Source organism: Ostrea edulis, chromosome 3, assembly GCF_947568905.1.
Source record: "Ostrea edulis chromosome 3, xbOstEdul1.1, whole genome shotgun sequence".
NCBI classification, from domain to species: Eukaryota; Metazoa; Mollusca; class Bivalvia; order Ostreida; family Ostreidae; genus Ostrea; species Ostrea edulis.
In genome coordinates, this window is record NC_079166.1 from 95,194,908 (window position 1) to 95,214,141 (window position 19,234).

General features: G+C 36.9%; 2 protein-coding genes across 9 annotated transcripts in view; one reads left to right on the forward strand and one right to left on the reverse strand.

The window, feature by feature from the left end:
- Window positions 1-933: 933 nt before the first annotated feature.
- On the forward strand, window positions 934-10,399 carry LOC125675816 (tripartite motif-containing protein 3-like). Of its 3 annotated transcripts, none has more exons than XM_056159528.1 (2): window positions 934-1,196; window positions 7,478-10,399. In XM_056159528.1, the coding sequence occupies exon 2, from the start codon at window positions 7,502-7,504 to the stop codon at window positions 9,164-9,166; it is 1,665 nt and encodes a 554-aa protein (XP_056015503.1). In that variant the 5' UTR covers window positions 934-1,196; window positions 7,478-7,501; the 3' UTR covers window positions 9,167-10,399. The 3 variants fall into 3 exon arrangements, with proteins under 3 accessions (XP_056015503.1, XP_056015504.1, XP_056015505.1); XM_056159529.1 differs by lacking the exon at window positions 934-1,196 and adding an exon at window positions 5,250-5,679; XM_056159530.1 differs by lacking the exon at window positions 934-1,196 and adding an exon at window positions 5,250-5,595.
- A 2,478-nt stretch (window positions 10,400-12,877) lies between these two features.
- Window positions 12,878-19,234, reverse strand: part of LOC125675810 (centrosomal protein of 162 kDa-like) — a 42,026-nt gene continuing 35,669 nt past the window's right edge. For all 6 annotated transcript variants that reach the window (XM_056159455.1, XM_056159456.1, XM_056159461.1 and 3 more), the window contains 6 exons: window positions 18,280-18,453; window positions 15,903-16,042; window positions 15,623-15,730; window positions 15,209-15,325; window positions 14,159-14,308; window positions 12,878-13,824 (listed from right to left, as the gene is read on the reverse strand). In XM_056159455.1, coding sequence (XP_056015430.1) covers window positions 13,546-13,824; window positions 14,159-14,308; window positions 15,209-15,325; window positions 15,623-15,730; window positions 15,903-16,042; window positions 18,280-18,453 — 968 coding nt within the window. In that variant the 3' untranslated portion in view covers window positions 12,878-13,545. The remainder of the gene's footprint in view (window positions 13,825-14,158; window positions 14,309-15,208; window positions 15,326-15,622; window positions 15,731-15,902; window positions 16,043-18,279; window positions 18,454-19,234) is intronic.

The window sequence follows — 19,234 nt, forward strand, 5'->3', positions numbered from 1 at the left end:
ACTTATGATAGCAAGCTACCTAGAAAATTCTCAACGCAATCTTACGGTGGGTTCAAACATGAAAATTAATCTATACATAGATAAAAATGGGCCTTGATCAACTGCACTTTTGTACAAGGTATATTACTGGGTTGGGACAGTATTTTTCACTCTTTTTTGGAATGTCTTACCAAGATAAGCACCATTCATACTAATTCTTCCATATACATTAAAGGTGATGATAAAAAACAATCATAACTCCTACAAGCGTTACAAAATAGAGAGTTGGGCAAACACGGACCCCTGGACACACCAGAGGTGGGATCCGGTACTTAGGAGAAGTAAACACCGATCAAAACCGCCGTGAGTCGAAAACGTTGTTCATAATTTACTTAGTCTTTAGAGTGGGTTTTGTTAATCCATTTCAATTCGTAATCATTTCATTCAACTCACTTGAGAGAGAAAGGAGATTGAAAGGAATGCAGGTTAGATATTTGGTATTGAACTGAATTCACTCAGATGGAGAAGCCCCTAAACAGACAGCAGGAGAAATGGTGCTGATTAAAACCTGGGATGTACAGAAATATGTGTAGCGTTAAAACTAAATAGCTCCAATGTCTGTGGTATGTTGATCTACAAACTTCTTAATATGCAGTTCTCCTACGTGACTTAAATAGTAAATATGTAGATCTCTGTAGTAAAGCTGTCAATCACTTGTCTTTGTAGATCCTGAAATTTTGAGTTTACTTAAACTAACAACTCCATTTTTAACTAGATAACACTGTTCCGAAAGTAGTAGAAAACCCCTCAATATGCACATTTGAAATGCATTCTATTTGATTATTCATTTTGTTTTTAAATTTAAAAAAATACAACATATAGCAGATCTACACGTAAATATCTGTTTGCTTTTCTCTTCGACATTTAAATCACGTGTGCGTGGTGTTACAATGCTATATCAATAACAACGAAGCACTTCGCTTGATTGAGCGTGCACATTGTTAGGGCGAGGCTTCTCAAGAGATTTCAATGAAACAGGTTTAACGTTTGTTCTCAGTGACCGACCACATTGAAAGAATGGCACATACGACCAACAATGATTGAAATTTGCACGATCAAGTGAAGTTATGTTCACGATAGTATAGAGACCAAGAAGAATGAAACACAGGTAGACATCAGAGTCGGCAGCCATGTTGGACAACTATTCAATCTAGCAGGTAGGTACATCTATATAATTTTATTCGTTTCTTACATCATAAAATGTCGATCAACACCGACTCCTGAAGTCAGTGCGTTCTACATAATCGTAGCATACACAAAGATTTATCTTCGAAAAATGGAAATCGTGAAAAATTACTTTGAAGACCCAAATAAAATACCGTACGGTTCCTTCACGGATCACTGGCTGTGGGCAGAGCTCATCTATTGTCATTGTTATTTACCTGGCCAAGAGACCAGGGTGCTATGTATACTTTTGATGTACACGGGAAGGGTCTCAGGGCCGTCTGCAGTGTTTAGAGCCGTGGTCATAGTGTTTGTATAATGGTTGTATCCTTATGGCTCGATGACACAGAGTCTACACCACCCCCTCTTTCTCTCTTTTACTCTCAGTCATTGGTTCAATAAATAATTTCTTTTTATAAATATAGAGCTATCATAAATTAATAATATCAATTATTTCAATGAATTACAAGCTTTAGAAATTAATGGGCAAATTATTGTTTGATTTCTGATTGTGTAATTTATAATACATGTATATGGAGGGGGCAATTACAATTATATTAAAATTGCGTTGTTCAGGGGTCTTTTTAAAAACCATTGAATTACAAGAAAATAGCAGTGGTGAAAAGGTCAATGTTATCAAAACTCTAGAATACAGGGCTTCCTGTAGGTACTGGCTGTTATTGTTATCAAAACACCTCTCTGGGGTAGCTCTAGACCACAGTTTCTGCAGATGTCACTCCACCTGAGATCTATTGTTAAATGTTTGATTGACAGACGGTTAACATTTTGGGGGTGTTAACTTAAAGTTGGGTCTTTAAAGAATGCTGGACAAGATTTTCTCAGATGACAGTGAAGTTGTTAAACCTTGCATACCTAAATTCATACCAATGACATTTCAGTATTAGAAAAGTCATCGAATGCTGATTCGGACAGTCAGTTATTCTCTCAGCCCTTTAACAAGAAATATTGTCTTCTTTTTTTTAAAGTTCTAATCTTAGGACCGACGAAATATCTATTGACCTATTTCACATTCCGTAATTACCGGTCACAGTAGCTCAGTGGTTAGTTGGATGTATATTGTTTAATATCCCGCTGGAAAATCTTTCACATCGGAGACGTCACCATTGCCGATGAAGGGCTGCAAAATTCAGGTCTGTGCTCCCGCTTACGGCTTTTGAGCAGGGATGGATCTTTATCGTGTCACACCTACTGTGACATGGGGCCTCTGTCTCCTACGAAGAACCGCCCCATTTAGTCATCTCTTACGACAAGCAAGGAATATTGAAAACCTGTTCTAATCTTGGTCCCTATGGGGAATCAATGGTTAGCACGATCGCTAAGGAAACAGGATGTCATGAGTTCAATCAGGTTAAAGCTCAAAGTAAGGTCAAACTGTGTAAGGATTGTGTTGTGGGACATCTTTCTGATGTTTCCACAGAACACAAAGTAATACCATTCAAACAACGGGGATCTCCTCCTAAATACCCAAAGACAGATATCTAAGAGCTGAAGGAAACTGGTTCTTTCCTAAATGAATTCAAGTTACTTAGATTTGGTATGGCAATGTCGAAATGTAAAAAAAAAAAAGTACATTCATGGATCACATTGCTATTGAATATCACGAAATTGCGAGCAAGTGTTCTCAAGCTACTAACAATTATTACACAGCATGTCAAAAATTCATCAGTGTAAAACTCAAAGTCCACATGACAAATATGGAAAACTTGTGACAATGATGTGTATGTATACTTATGATAGCAAGCTACTTCGTAAATTCTCAATGCAATCTTACGGTCAGTTCAAACTGCAAAGATCGTCTAACCTAGATTAAGTACACTACTCGTACAAAGATTTATTATCACAAAGCATACCAAAGCTACATGTAATCAATTTACTTATCAGATGTGAAGAAATTCTTAATTTTTCAAAATAATGATAAACTAATCTGATACTTTCTAATCTTAGCATTTTTTTTAAAATTTGCTATATTTTTCATTAATTGACGTAGAGTTGTCTAGAATTTGCAGAGTGAGTGGGATGCAAGTGAAATATTGTGTATTGATTTCTTAATTAGGTTGAGTTAATTTGGCTTGATCAAAGTGGCGTGACAGAATGTATGCAAGTAGTCAGACAACAGACATGACTAATACTTCTATATACATTAAAGGTGAAGATAACGAACAGTGATCAATCTCAAAACTCCTATAAGCAATACAAAATAAACACGGACCCCTGGATATACCAGAGGTGGGATCAGATGCCTAGGAGGAGTAAGCATCCGCTATCGACCGGTATATATATGTACACATTTTACGATTCCCAAATATTAACTAAGCTTTGTTTGCGGAGTCAACGAACAGTGCATGTGATTGATCGCATAACTCCTATAAAGAATACTGCATTGTTTTGCCAGATGTTCATATTCCAAAATTTAGCCAATTTTCACTACTTGGTGATACAAACAGATATACGAGACGCCAGCCAGGGGACTTAATTGACCTTGGGACCAGGGATTCTACAAATTTGGCAGAGATCTTCAACTTATTACAGCTATACAGCCAGTGTCTATGCTTGGGATTTAGCAGGAGAGACAATTTATTAAATTGCAATGATCATTAAGCCTGAAACCCTAACCATAGGGTCATGGTTTTCATAGATTGATCAGACAAATTCAACAGAGGTGCCCCTGCTTATTTCACTATGCTTTTACTATGGTTTAGTTATTTGCTGTCCCATTGAATACTGAATACGAACCATAGAGCCCCCCTTTCTTGTATAAGACTCAAAGACTATACATTTCCTGAGTTTAAAAGAGATTTAAGAGAATTATACATTTTCACTATGAAATTCGAAGATAACGAACAGTGACCAATCTCATAACTCCTATAAGCAATTTACACGGACGCCTGGACACACCAGACAGCATTTGACCCAATGATAGGTTGTATTTGCAAACTAGATCGTTATAACGACTTTAAACGAAAATGTTTAAACCCCTGTACCATCAACTTGTTTGTCAATAGCTTGCCTCGATTTAAAAACTGATCATACGCAGAACAAGCTCTTGTGCATCGAATCTGTTGAGAGATATAAACACCATGAACAGGTGATAATGGAATACTGCTACAGGAAGTTGACGATGGAGGAGCTGAAACCATCCCGTTTGTCATAAAGTTGAGTGTGAAGCAGAAGTGTGTTTTATTTCGAGTTCACAGGGATATATCGAATCGACATATGAATGAAAGTTGTTGTTAATAGATACGCCCTAGCATCAGAACCCTTGAACGTATCCTAAGTAATTCAATACCAAGATTTCCTGAAATTTACGCTTCTTTCCCAACATCACTTGGTTGTTTCGATTACTTGAGTAAACAATTCCTGGAGTCAAGTACAGATCACGCATTTTCATAAAATTAGCCATAAAGCCTTATCATAGCATCAGAAACCTGTGACACGGGTGCCACAAATTTCACAAACAGAATCAAACCAAACAGATTACAGTAGGTCACGTGACTGCCTCGGTTGATCTCAAACAACACTAAGGGAATTTTAGACACAAGGATATATTTCAGCAGCGTCCAACAGAAATTTGCATTTTAAATCATACTTCCTGTGAAAATTTAAATTTAAATAAGTGATGATAACCACGAAAACGATGAGCACTGTTATTGAGATTTTAGGCAGTGAGTAAGAGCCACAACAATGCAAACTTGCATAGCAACAAAACAAAATAAAATTAAAGAAAAGATGTAAATATAAAGAACATTTCCAGGTGAGAGGATGTGGCTTCTACCTATCGATGTTATGTCACAAGTCAAATTGAAGCCAACATTTAAAGCTCCCAAACACCACAGATGACGGATGATTACATCAGAAAAACTCACTTTACCCTTCAACTCAGATAAGCATGCATATACATGTATGAAAGGCGAAAATAAAGAACAGTGATGTATATGATTTTAAAGTTGTTTCAGTGGCATATCAGATAAGTATGTTAAAACAAGTTTTCGACAGGCAATGACAATGTAATACTTGACAGATGTATATCAACGGATTTTATTGCCCTTTACATTAAGATAAATTTAAAATCACGTGTGTCTATCCAACATACTTACAATTGATATAGATAGGCCAGTAAGACTTAAACTCAATAATATGTAGAAAAAGATAACGACAGCCATGTTCGACAATAGCAGTATCTTATCTCAAGCACATGTAGGTACATGTAGACTGTAATGATGAAGGACAAATTGGACTATTATTGTATTTCGAACAGGTAAAGTCAGTTAAAAACGGGACCGACAAACAAATTAAACAATTGCTACAACTAAAGCAGTTGAAGTAAACAACAGGATCAACAACTGTGTTGGACAATTACTGCAACTGAAGCAGGTAAACTGAGGTAGACAACGGGACGGACAGTTATTGAGGAAGGTGAACTCAGGTAGACAACGGGACGGACAGTTATTGAGGAAGGTAAGTTCAGGTAGACAACGGGACTGACAGTTACTGAAACAGGTAAGTTCAGGTAGACAACGGGACGGACAGTTACTGAGGAAGGTAAGTTCAGTTAGACAACGGGACGAACAGTTACTGAGGAAGGTAAGTTCAGGTAGACAACGGGACGGGAAGTTACTGAAACAGGTAAGTTCAGGTAGACAACGGGACGGGAAGTTACTGAAACAGGTAAGTTCAGGTAGGCAACAGGACGAACAGTTACTGAGGAAGGTAAGTTCAGTTAGACAACAGGACGGACAGTTACTGAGGAAGGTAAGTTTAGTTAGACAACACGATCACAGCAATGACGGACGATTTCTCTGTCGATAATGGGTACACTACAAGTGATTGCATCGTTTGGGGTCGAATTTACTATTTCATTTCTGCATATCTTGGGAAATATACGGAATTTTAGGATAAAAGTTGATAGTAATGTAGATTGATTATGTATGAATATATTACAATACAAAATAGAATTTTATATCATATGGTTTATTGTTTTTACATCGGCTAACTTGAGTACCCTATATTTAGAGTTTTATACCTTTACTCTTTATATAGTAAATTCGACCCCAAGCGATGCAATTGTCTGTGGGGTAAACAAGGGGAAAGACGTTTATGCTGAACAAATAAACACAAGTGGATAGCAGGACCAGAACAATTTATATATCTGTGATAGGTAAACAACATAACAGATAGCAATGTTTGGCAATGTTTACATTTATATCAGGAAAGACAAGTAGACAGTAAGACACCCAGGTAGAAAACTGGAACGACAGCCATATTGAACAGTGTCTGAATCTTTGAAAAAGAAAAACTTGATATTTTTTTCAGACTGGATAAAAAGGATAAGAGGAACACTAAAATCACGTATTAGATACATCACAACAAAAGTGTGTACCATCTATCCTTCTCTGTTTAGTAAACCAGAGGGGAAAAAAGAATTAGGTTACATAAGGAATATGTTTTGGTTCCAGCTGAAAAAACATGTAATAACATTGTCTTTGTTTGTAAGGGTCATTATTACAACTGTACGTTCAACGAACTTGGCATTAATTCCACATTTGGTAATCCTACTTACGCTCCAAACTTCTTTTCAAAAGATGAAATTCTTCAAAATCCTGTTTCAGATTTAAAGACCTTTAATATCCCGATCAATAAACGAATGAGTGAAAGGTGAAGATGACAAACAGTGAAGTTGATATACAAAATCGTCATAGTTGGAAATCCCATGAACAGGAATTGTTCTCCTTCACTAGCTGACATGTTTATGTTTTTACGAGGCAGAATATATCCAAAAGCTTCTACCTGAGAAGAACAAAACTTTTACTGTGGCGTTCAACTCGACATCTAGATATATTGACGACCTTATCTTAAGTCTTGCTTAAAGTCAGCATTACGCAAAGTTTATGGTTATTATAACGATCTGATTTGCAAATACAACCTGTGGTCAGGCAGTTTTTACATACTAATTTTGAGTACGAATTACTATGTTTATATGATCAACGGATTGATCTTTTTACCTGATCAAGATACATGTATAGGACTCACGGTGGGTGTGACCGGTCAACAGGGGATGCTTACTCCTCCTAGGCACTTGATTCCACCTCAGGCATGTCTAAGGCTCCTTGTTTAGCCTAGTTAATTTTGTATTCTTTATAGGAATTATAATATTGAACACTGTTCATGATATTTTCTTTTTCAGCAATGAATTTTTCAAGATATCAAAACGAAGATATATTTTGATAGTTATATACATTTAATTTACTATTTATAGGTACCTTGTCCCCTAAACCAGACGATGGATCCCCGATACAGCGCCCAAGACGTGCTGCGCTGTGACCTGTGTGACACTCCTGTACCCCCGATGTACTGTGACCTCTGCGAGGTCAAACTTTGTAAGGCATGTGTCGGGGAACACCTCTCAGATCTCTCCAATGAACATAAAGTTGTGCCATTCATAAAACGAGGATCTACTGTTAGGCACCCGAAATGTTCAAAACACGCCGACAATCAGTGCGAACTCTACTGTCAAGAATGTGATACTTCTGTTTGTGCTATTTGTATTTCATCTAATTCTCACAAAGGGCACACCTTTCTCACAGCATTGGAGATACTCAATTTTAAACGAAAAGCCATAGAAAAAGATTTCAAAGAATTACAAACATTGTTGCATCCCAAGTATGAGCAACTTGCATCAGAAATAAAACGAGAAAAGTCTGGTTTAGAAACACACTATTCAAAACTGACAACAACTGCCACCCAACTAGGAGAAGTCTGGCACCGACAAGTCGACGTCATTGTCAACAGGCGAAAATCTAACATTGACGAGATGAAATCCAAACACTTGGATGTTCTAACCAAACAGGAAGATGATATCACGCACATTATTTCTGAACTGAAACAGACTATTCGTGATCTGAGAAGAATACTAGACTCAAATGATGTTTCCCTTGCCTCTTCATATAAATCCAGAAATTCTGAATTCAGAGCACTACCTTCTACAGTGAAGGTGACATTACCAAGTTTCTCTCCTCACGAAAACGACACAGAACGGCTCGATGAACTGTTTGGATCATTGTCAGCATTATCAATAACAACTGAGGAACATGGCTACACATTAAGGACCCCAGAATGCGATTCTTCTCATCCAGTTAAAGCATTACTTGATGAACCACAACTGATCACCACCATAGAAACTGGGTACAACGGACTTCGCAGTGTTACCTGTCTCAATGATGAAGAAATCTGGACTCGTGGTGAAAGCAAATTCATGAAACTGTACGATATCCGGGGCAAACTGCTAAAATCAAGCAAATCCAAGTCAGGGAATAGTCCAGAAGACATAGATGTGACAAGTGATGGAGAGTTAGTTTACACTGACCGTGAAGCAAGGACAGTAAACATAGTAAAGAACAAGCAGATGAAAGAAGTGATCAGATTACAGGAGTGGAAACCTAACTCGATCTGTAGTACCTCTTCCGGCGACCTTCTGGTTACCATGGTCAGTGATGATATCGAGCAATCCAAAGTTGTCCGTTACTCTGGCTTCAAAGAGACACAAGTCATTCAGTTTGATGATCAGGGTCGCCCTCTCTATTCGTCTGATCACCTTAAATATATTAGCGAGAACAGGAACCTGGATATCTGTGTGGCTGACAATATGGCTAAAGAAGTAGTGGTGGTCAATCAGGCAGGGCAACTCCGATATAAATACACTGGTCATATTTCTAAAAGCAAGGGGCCATTTTGTCCATACGGCATCACTACAGACAGCCAAAGTCAGATCCTAACAGCAGACTATTACAACGACTGCATCCACATCCTAGATCAAGACGGACAGTTCCTTCGTTACATTGACAACTGTGGTTTGCACGGCCCATGGGGCTTATGTGTGGATGAAAGAGACAATCTTTTCGTGGCCGAATTTAACAGTGGCAAAGTAAAGAAAATCCGATACTTATAAAAACCCTGTCTTAATTGCAGAATGCGATTTCAACTTTTTTGATGAGATTAATCTTCGCACACAGATAAAGATATAAATTCATTAACAGAATGCTGACCATTCCTTACAATTAAGAGAGTTGCTTTCATAGTTGTGGAGTTAACATCCCCAGGTTTCGACAACCTTTTCCTCATACGAGTGCACCAGCCTATGGTGAAGCGACATAATTTGACGTGTGCTAGGCGTTCTTTCAGAGCGAGGGGTCTTTATTCATCTCGACAAAGTCTATTGTGACACGTGATCAATAGTGTTTTCAGGTCTTCTTCAAAATATTTCACTTCTAATACCGAGTACTAGACGAGGAACAGTCACCACGTGTACAAGCTTTTGCCTTCTTTGAGATATCTGAACAAGATCGCAGGAACCCTCACCCACATCTCTATCTGACATACAGCAGTTTTAAATGGGGAATGGCTGCTATAAGTACAAGATGATATGAAATAGTTTGCTTACAAATGTACATGTACATACGTTTGTAGAGGAATAGCTTATGATTTCGCATTAGTATGCCTTCACTATATTACGTCTTTGTTTTACGTTATTACGTCATTGTTTTACGTTATTATGTAATTGTTTTACGTTATTACGTCATTGTTTTACGTTATTACGTCATTGTTTTGTTTTATTACATCATTGTTTTACGTTATTACGTCATTGTTTTGTTTTATTACATCATTGTTTTACGTTATTACGTCATTGTTTTGCGTTATTACGTCATTGTTTTGTTTTATTACGTCATTGTTTTACATTATTACGTCATTGTTTTACGTTATTACGTCATTGTTTTGTTTTATTACGTCATTGTTTTACATTATTACGTCATTGTTTTACGTTATTACGTCATTGTTTTGTTTTATTACATCATTGTTTTGTTTTATCATGTCATTGTTTTATGCTATTTCGTCTGTTTTTCATCATCATATTGCGATAGATTTTTTTTTTGATTTTTTAGAAAATGTTTTGAATAGTTTTGTAAAGAAAGTTTCATGAAATCAATATGAATACTACCATATTGTTTTAACAACCTTTTGTGAAATTCTTATAATGCTGTTGAAGAAAAATTGCAATTTTTTTTTTTCGCGTTGATATAGGATTTTGTATATGTATGTCCTGCATCTTAAAACGTGTGATGACCTATCTATGTTATTTGATAATTTAGTAGTTTTAGCTCTAATAAATTGAAATAAATGCACATTTCAAACTTTTATCAGATAATAATGCGAGTATGGAGTCATGTCTATATAGCGCGTCCAGACTATTATGGGGACTATACACAAACGTCTGGATGATCAAGACTAGCTTTTCACCGGATCAAATCGGACCTGTCAAATCGAGAGAGAAAAAACTTCCGATCATGCATCATTACTGATCTGGCGTGTATGTTATCTTTATCGATCTAATCTCAGATTATCCAGACTTTGTGAAGAGTGATCCGGTTACTGGAGTTTATGTTATCTTTATCGATCTAACCTCAGATTATCCAGACTTTGTGAGGAGTGATCCGGTTACTGGAGTTTACAACAGACCCACTCTGTATAATAGTTAACTGCTGCAAAAGCTAACTAGCAGGTCACTCATCCGAAATCTGTAACTAGCAGGCCACTCATCCGAAAGATGTAACTAGGTAGTCACTCATCCGAAAAATGTAACTAGCAGGTCACTCATCCGAAAAATGTAACTAGCAGGTCACTCATCCGAAATCTGTAACTAGCAGGTCACTCATCCGAAATCTGTAACTAGCTAGTCACTCATCCAAAAATATGTAGGTCAGATGTTTCATAATGATTACGTGGAGATTTATCATGCTTCTGCTACAGAAAAATTAAATTTATTAGGTCAGTTTTTAAATCGAGGCAAGCTACTGACAAACAAGTTGATGGTGCAGGGGTTTCAACAGTTTCGATTAAAGTCAAGATTTCGCAAATTCTATGGTCGTTATAACGATCTAGTTCGTCAATACAACCTACCATTGGGTCAAATGTTGTCTGACGTATTTCATACCGATTGTTAGGCCGTTCTTGGCACTGATTTTGACTACGGCTTACTCCGTTTACCTAATTAAGATATAGGACCCACGGCGGATGTGACCGGTCGACAGAGGATGCTTACTCCTCCTAGGCACCTGATCCCACCTCTGGTGTGTCCAGGGGTCCGTGTTTGCCCAACTATCTATTTTGTATGCTTGTGGGAGTTGTGAGATTGATCACTGTTCGTTATCTTCACCTTTCATTAGGAAAGAATCTGCTGCAAAACCTTAAACCTTGTCACCAATAAGGAAAATATAGGCCACGTGTAGGATGCAAGGTGAAGATAACGAACAGTGATAATGTCTGCATCCATGCAAGAAATTGTAGTTACCGTAATGCCAAATAGGTCTCCTTAGGAATAAAAAATAATAAGTTATAATGATAATAATTAGTTCATTGGTATTTGCATTTTGCAATGTTTTCTTTGTTAACTGTTCCTGAGTTATTTACTCATGTAGTGACGTCATAAACTTTAAAATAAAATGACAGCGAGTTACCAGTAAATGTTTATAAATATGCTATATACAGTAAAACCGCTAATAACGAACAATTTATAACGAATTCATGCTTATTGTGAAAGGATATTTGTTCCACTATGATAGGAAAATTTATTGGATATAGCGAAGTTTGGTTATAATGAAGTGTTTTTTGCTGGTCCTGGAGGTTCGCTATAACCGTGTTTTACTGTATAATGAAGTTTGGTTATAACAGACTGTTTTACGCAAACACTGGAGGTTAATTATAATCGTGTTTTATTGTATAATGAAGATTGGTTATAACAAACTGTTTTACGCTGGCACTGGAGGTTCACTATAACCGTGTTTTACTGTATAATGAAGTTTGGTTATAACAGATTGTTTTACGCTGGTGCTGGAGGTTCGCTATAACCGTGTTTTACTGTATAATGAAGTTTGGTTATAACAAACTGTTTTACGCAAACACTGGAGGTTAATTATAATCGTGTTTTACTGTATAATGAAGTTTGGTTATAACAAACTGTTTTACGCAAACACTGGAGGTTAATTATAATCGTGTTTTACTGTATAATGAAGTTTGGTTATAATGAACTGTTTTACGCTGGCATTGGAGGTTCACTATAACTGTGTTACTGTATAATGAAGTTTGGTTATAACAAACTGTTTTACGCAAACACTGGAGGTTCACTATAACCGTATTTTACTGTATAATGAAGATTGGTTATAATGAACTGTTTTACGCAAACACTGGAGGTTCACTATACTTTGTTTATTGTACACCAAATGGTTTTAAATCAGAAGCATGAATTTTGTTAACTACATGTAGGTTATAGATCCTGTATATTTTCTGTATATTCCTCATCAATGACTCAGTTGAGTATGCATGTATAATTTATGAGTTTCTCGAATAAAATCTTTCACAAAAGCTAGGTTAAACTTTGTTTTCCTCTCGCCATCAAATAAGAGCAGACCTAAATGCTGTCCTTAACCAGAGTTAATGAAGCACAAAATGTATGTCAGATGCAGCATCTGGACCATGAAGTGTTCACCCATTCCTCACTACATGTATAATCACAATATTTTGACGTTTGTAAGATATTCGTGATCTGATCATATTTAGTCTTCTAATACCACTTCCTGTAGTAGACACGTGGAAAGAAAAACCATCATTACCATTTCATATATTTATTATTAAATTAACATGTAACATAATGACGACAGTAAAACATGTTACTGACAACAGCCTGAGAGTGGAGGCCTGACATCGGTTAGACTGTATGTACTTACAATGACAAACAATGGGAAGCACTCAAGTCTGTTTTCTTAATTAGGAGCATATGTCAGAACCTATCTTTTCTGCTAAACTTTAAATACAATTTACACACAGACTGGACTGCTGAGCATGTGCTGCACATAATTCTCCTTCAATCAGACATATTCAGACACTCGTCTTCCTTATCATAAAGAGCCACTACTCAATATCCAGAAGTAATGGTTTTGTTGAAGTTTATTCCTGTATCATTCATACAAGACAAATGCACCATAGACCGTCCAATCAACCAATCATGTACTGTGAAGCTGGTCAGCCCTATACTCGACATCCTGACCAGTAAAACCCGCTAAGACACCCTACACTTGAGATTCTGACCGGTAAATCCGCTAAAACCACCCTACACTGGAGATTTCCTGCTGTGAGTACGTTACTAGTCCTGACCAGTAGAACCCCGTCCTGCCAGTAGATCCATTAAAGCACCCTACATGTACATTTGCTATGAGTATGTTTTACTGGTTCTGACCGGTTGAATCCACTAGAACACCCTTCACTACATATTTCCTGCTATGAGTATACATGACTAGTCCTGACCGGGAGAACTACACCCTGTTTCTGTAAAAGTCTCAACACATCCAGAATGGCGTCCAGTTCCACACGGAATCTCTGGATTTCTTGATTCTTGACCTCCACGACCTGTTTCCATTTGGCCGTCTGCTGCTCCAGTTCCTGAGTGTGGGAGTCCTTCGACTTCTGAATCACTTGCTGTAGCTCTCGCTCGCGGTTTTCATGTTTCTTTTCTATACTGAGAATCTTATCCTCTATTTGTTCAAAATGCTTCATCCCCTATGGAATAGAATACAATAATTGAGTTTAAACATCTTTTTTCGTTCAACGGAGTGAATCAGTCAATTACCAAATGTTTCAGAGAACGGACTCGGTTCAATAATTTTGCTAACAGAGTGTGGTTTAAGATTGTGTTGTAGAGAGATGTTTTCGATGGCGAGGTTCATCAGGAAATAATTTTGCTAACAGAGAGTGTGGATCAAGATTGTGTTGTAGAGAGGAGATGTTTTCTATGGCGAGGTTCTTCAGGAAATGATTAAGCTAACAGAGAGTGTGTACTTACTGGGGGGGGGGGGGTGGGTACAAAGCCTGGTATGTATTACAATGTACTTACTGGGGAGTGGTATTTTTTAGCGTCTCGGAGTTCTTCCTGTAATTTTTCTATACGAGTCTGGTGACTGGCCTCCTTAATTTTCATGACAGACAACTGTTCTAGTTCTACCTGGGCAGCAGTTAACTGTTCCCTTAAATGTTGGATCATCACCTGAAATCAAACCACATTCTGTGAAACTGTTCCCTAAATGTCAGATCATCACCTGAAATCAAATCACATTCTGTGATAGGATTCAATTGTTTTTCATGTGTTCATATAAACTCCAGTACTTCTTTTCAATATAATTCCTATCTATTTTTCTTGATTATTTTTCATCATCAGCATAAATCAGTTTTAAAATAAATTTTGGAATGACTTTCTTTTACAGAATAGAAACTCAGTTTACAGTAAAACACACGAATAACACACATGCTTATAACGAACTCAAGCATATTGCAAAGTGAAATTTATTCCCCTATTAACTGTTTTGCACTGGCCCTGGAGATTTTCTATTACCTTGTTTTACGTATTATTTTATCTAATTCAATTTCAAATTTCATCACCAAATCTTATTTAGATTTTACAGTTTGCCACACATCAAAGAAGTCCCGTGGGGATCCGGGTTAGAATAGGTTCTCAGTACATCTTGCTTGTTGTACTAAATGAGGTGGTCCTTCGGATGAGACCACATGGTCCTTCAGATAAGATCATAAAAACCAAGGCTCCTTGTCGCAGCAGGTGTCGCACGATAAAGATACCTCCCTGCTCAAAGGCTGTAAGTGCTGAGCACAGGCCTAAATTTGGCAGCCCTTCACCGGCAATGATGACATCTCCATATGAGTGAAATATTCTCAATAAAGACGTTAACAATATACAACCAACCAACGACATCAAAGCGCAAATTAGAGTGTTTACTTCCTGTGTGTAGACTTACTTCCTGTGTGTACTTACTTTCTGTGTGTAGACTTACTTCCTGTGTGGTTAGACTTACTTCCTGTGTGGTTAGACTTACTTCCTGTGCATAGACTTACTTCCTGTGTGGTTAGACTTACTTCCTGTGGTTAGACTTACTTCCTGTGCATTAACTTTACTATGGAGTTGGGCAGTTTTAGAGGCTGAGTGTTCTAGTGCTTGTTCTGCTAACATCTGCTGTAGTTCCTTCTGGTGGGACTGACACAGAGCCTCAATCTGAAATCACAAAACCCAAACTGAGATTCGTACCAAACAATTCATTTTAAAAAGTCAGTTATTTCAATAAAGAGGGATATCATACTTGTTTTTCACATAACTGAAATTATAATTTAGGGAGAACTTCTACAATCACAAAACTACTAACTGAGATTTGTAATCAAACAAATTGAAATTGTTTTAAAAAGTGAGCAATTTTTTTCACATGGCTGATATGATTTCAGAGAATTTCAAGGTGGAATTTGGATGACACAGATGAACATAGTTCATAAACCTAGCATAACATCATATCATTACCTTCTCTTCATATTTTTCTCGGCTCCTGCGCACGTAAGCTTCATGCTCAGCTTGAACTTTGTGCACTTTCAGTCGACTGTGTTCCGCCTCGAGTTGTAATTCATCCATCTTTAAAATTGTGTAATACATTGCAAAAAATATTCTTATCTATAAGCACAACAACAATGATCTTGCAGTTCTCTTATCAATAGGCACAGGAATAATGATTTTAACTTATTTCAGGTTCATGTCTCCTGATAATACAAAAATTGATATTAACAGAATTCTGTGGAAACTGTACCTTGGCTCGGAGCCCTTCGTTCTCCTGGGCCAGCTTGTATATTTCATCACTATGGTCACAAGGTTCTTTCTCATGGTTCTCGAGAACTTCCGTTTCTTTTTCACTTCCTGTCTCATCTTTGTGTTTCTTTTTCTTCTTATCTACAGAAAAAAATAAAACTGAACTAGCATTTACAGAAATACATAAAACTGAACTAGCATTTACAGAAAAAAATAAAACTGAACTAGCATTTACAGAAAACATAAATAAAACTGAACTAGCATTTACAGAAAAAATAAATAAAACTGAACTAGCATTTACAGAAAAAATACATAAAACTGAACTAGCATTTACAGAAAAAATAAATAAAACTGAACTAGCATTTACAGAAAAAATACATAAAACTGAACTGGGGGTTAGAAGAAAGCAAACAGTATAGGAGGATGTAAATTCACAGCCAACAGCCATAGATTAAAGGCCGGGAATAACCTAGAAAAATTTACACCTCTACAGCAATTAAGCATATATGGCAAGAGGGCAGGGCTTAGCAGTGTTATCAGAATAAGCAGCAGTCTGATGCTTGACTCTACACATGCTCTGTAGCAGACGCTATTTTGAACAGGGAGACTGGCATGATTTATCAAAATAAACTAAAGTTTTCCAGCATTTTTCTACCACTCTGCTCGATCTGTGAGGCACTGAACAAAACTTTAACAAAACTTCACCCTAGGAACTACAAAATGAATTCATCATTGTTTTATTCATGTCTTTTAAAACATGTAGTTTTTTTTTATAATATACACAAATATTGGTACATATGATATACTAATACTTATGATTTTCCTCTTGGTACCTTTCAATTATGAGAAGAATTTGGGGGGGATTGTAGCTGTGCAATGTAGGACATGTGCATTGAAGGATTATTAAGAAACACTTTGTCCATTATGATATTTGGAGACCTACTATCTGTGTTTGTCTCTTTTGACATTGTAATGTTCACACGTAAGAGTCCAGATTGAGAGTAATTTTAGAGTGATGGTTGATCAATTGGACATTTGTCATCATTGGTGAGAGACAATGGGAGTTACACAACTGACCTAGGAGATTGTTGCTTAATCAGACAAACATCATGCTTGACAATATTCGAGAAAAGGTACCAGCAATCCTGCAAAACTCTGAAACAGCGATCAGACTGAACAGTCCTAATGAGTTATTTTTATAAAGTTAACCAATTTTTTAAAGGAATGTGATTATATATATATTAATTAAAAAATAAAATCTGGATTTACCAATGATATATGAGTAAGTACTTTTTTTCCACGTTATACAGTGATTTGATTACATGTTTCCTTTGGTGCAATCCCCCTTATCTAGAACTAGACAAGCATGCTCGTGCAATATGCGAGTCAACATCCGGTGTAAACAATAACAAAAGATAATCACACCCACAAACTGCCAATCTCTAGTTTGAAATACAAATTTAGCCCTGCTTCAGATTTTTGAGGCCAAAATTAAAACTTCATGAGAATTTATATCTAAAATAGATATGGCCAATATATGCACAGTTATGAGGGGAACAAGCATACCCATTTTAAAATTTCAGTACAACAGCTTAATCTTTATTTTTGCAAAATAAGTGCTGCAATCTGAATGTGACTAGAAAATTCATATATTCCACCATTTTCACCGATTTGCTGCTTTTATACCCAATTGCCGGCCTTTAAACGCATGATTCATGAGACTCAATACTGGACTGTGTCACTGGTAATCTCATGAGCCTTTGATACTTATTCTGGTCCAAGTTTTCCATTTCACCTTGTGCCATAAAATCTTTAAAGAATTCCTTATAATAATAAAGATTTTAATGCCAGCACTACAAGTATAGTGTTTGTTTTGTAAAGCATATTATCTCACTGAGCCAACTAAAGTTTTGAACCCCAATATTGAGCCATATATGTCTTAAATCTGATTTGGTTACAGCTACCTAAGACTAGAGTATTTTGTTTTTCCTTTCGGAGTTTCTCTAGAGATTTGGTTACATACCTAGAAACAGTCCGTTGACTAGAGTAGTTTGATTTTCCTTTCGGATTCTCTCTAGAGGTTTGGTTACATACCTAGAGACAGTCCGTTGACTATAGTAGTTTGTTTTTCCTTTCGGATTCTCTCTAGAGGTTTGGTTACATACCTAGAGACAGTCCGTTGACTATAGTAGTTTGTTTTTTCTTTCGGATTTTCACTAAAGGTTTGGTTACATACCTAGAGACAGTCCATTGACTAGCGTAGTTTGTTTTTTCTTTCGGAATCTCTCTATAGAGTTGGTTACATACCTAAAGACAGCCCATTGACTAGAGTAGTTTGTTTTTCCTTTCGGAATCTCTCTATAGAGTTGGTTACATACCTAGAGACAGTCCGTTGACTAGCGTAGCTTGCTTTTCCTTTCGGAGTCTCTCTAGAGATTTGTGTAAGACCTGGATGTCGTGGTTCTTGGTGTTGAGTTCTAGCTGTAGAAGCTGCAGTCTGCTACTCAGCTCTACTTCTTTTTCCTTGGAAGCTTGCATCTCATTCTTCGGAACTGGATCAAAATACAGAATATACGTGTATTGATAACAAAATACATCACAAAAAATAAACCATTGATAATAGATATCGAGATAAAAACCATCAAAATAGTTGTTTACAGTCAAACAGGTTTATAGCAAACCTCCAGGGTTAACGAAAAACAGTTCCTTATAATCAAACTTTGTTATATCTAATAAAATTTTCGCTATTTTCCGTTTATAGGGGAATAAATATCACTTCACAATAAGTGTGAATTTTTGGTTAGGCTAGCAGTCATTATAGGCGTGTTATACTGTTTATGTAATTCGTGTGGTCTTTCATTCAAACTCTGTGAATAATCTTACGCCCTGCAAAAACAGAATGTCTATGAACCCCATGGCTAACCTGAGCTATTGATATTTCCCACGTAACACCTCAACCCCTGAAAAAGGCCCTACGTTTACCTCATTGGTCGAGGTGTGACGAGATTTCAATCTACACTGCATGAGGATGCTGTCTATCAATCTGACATGTTCTTCATTGTGATTCATTAAAAGCAAATTTACAGTCCGATGTCAAACTTTGACCCCCTATCATGGTTGCATTCTATCTCAGACAGTTACAGTCTGAACAGTGTGAGAGTTGTACTTAGTCTACATGAGGACTATTGTACACCAGTGTGAGAGCTGTACTTAGTCTACATGAGGACTATTGTACACCAGTGTGAGAGTTGTACTTAGTCTACATGAGGACTATTGTACACCAGTGTGAGAGCTGTACTTAGTCTACACGAGGACTATTGTACACAAGCTTGT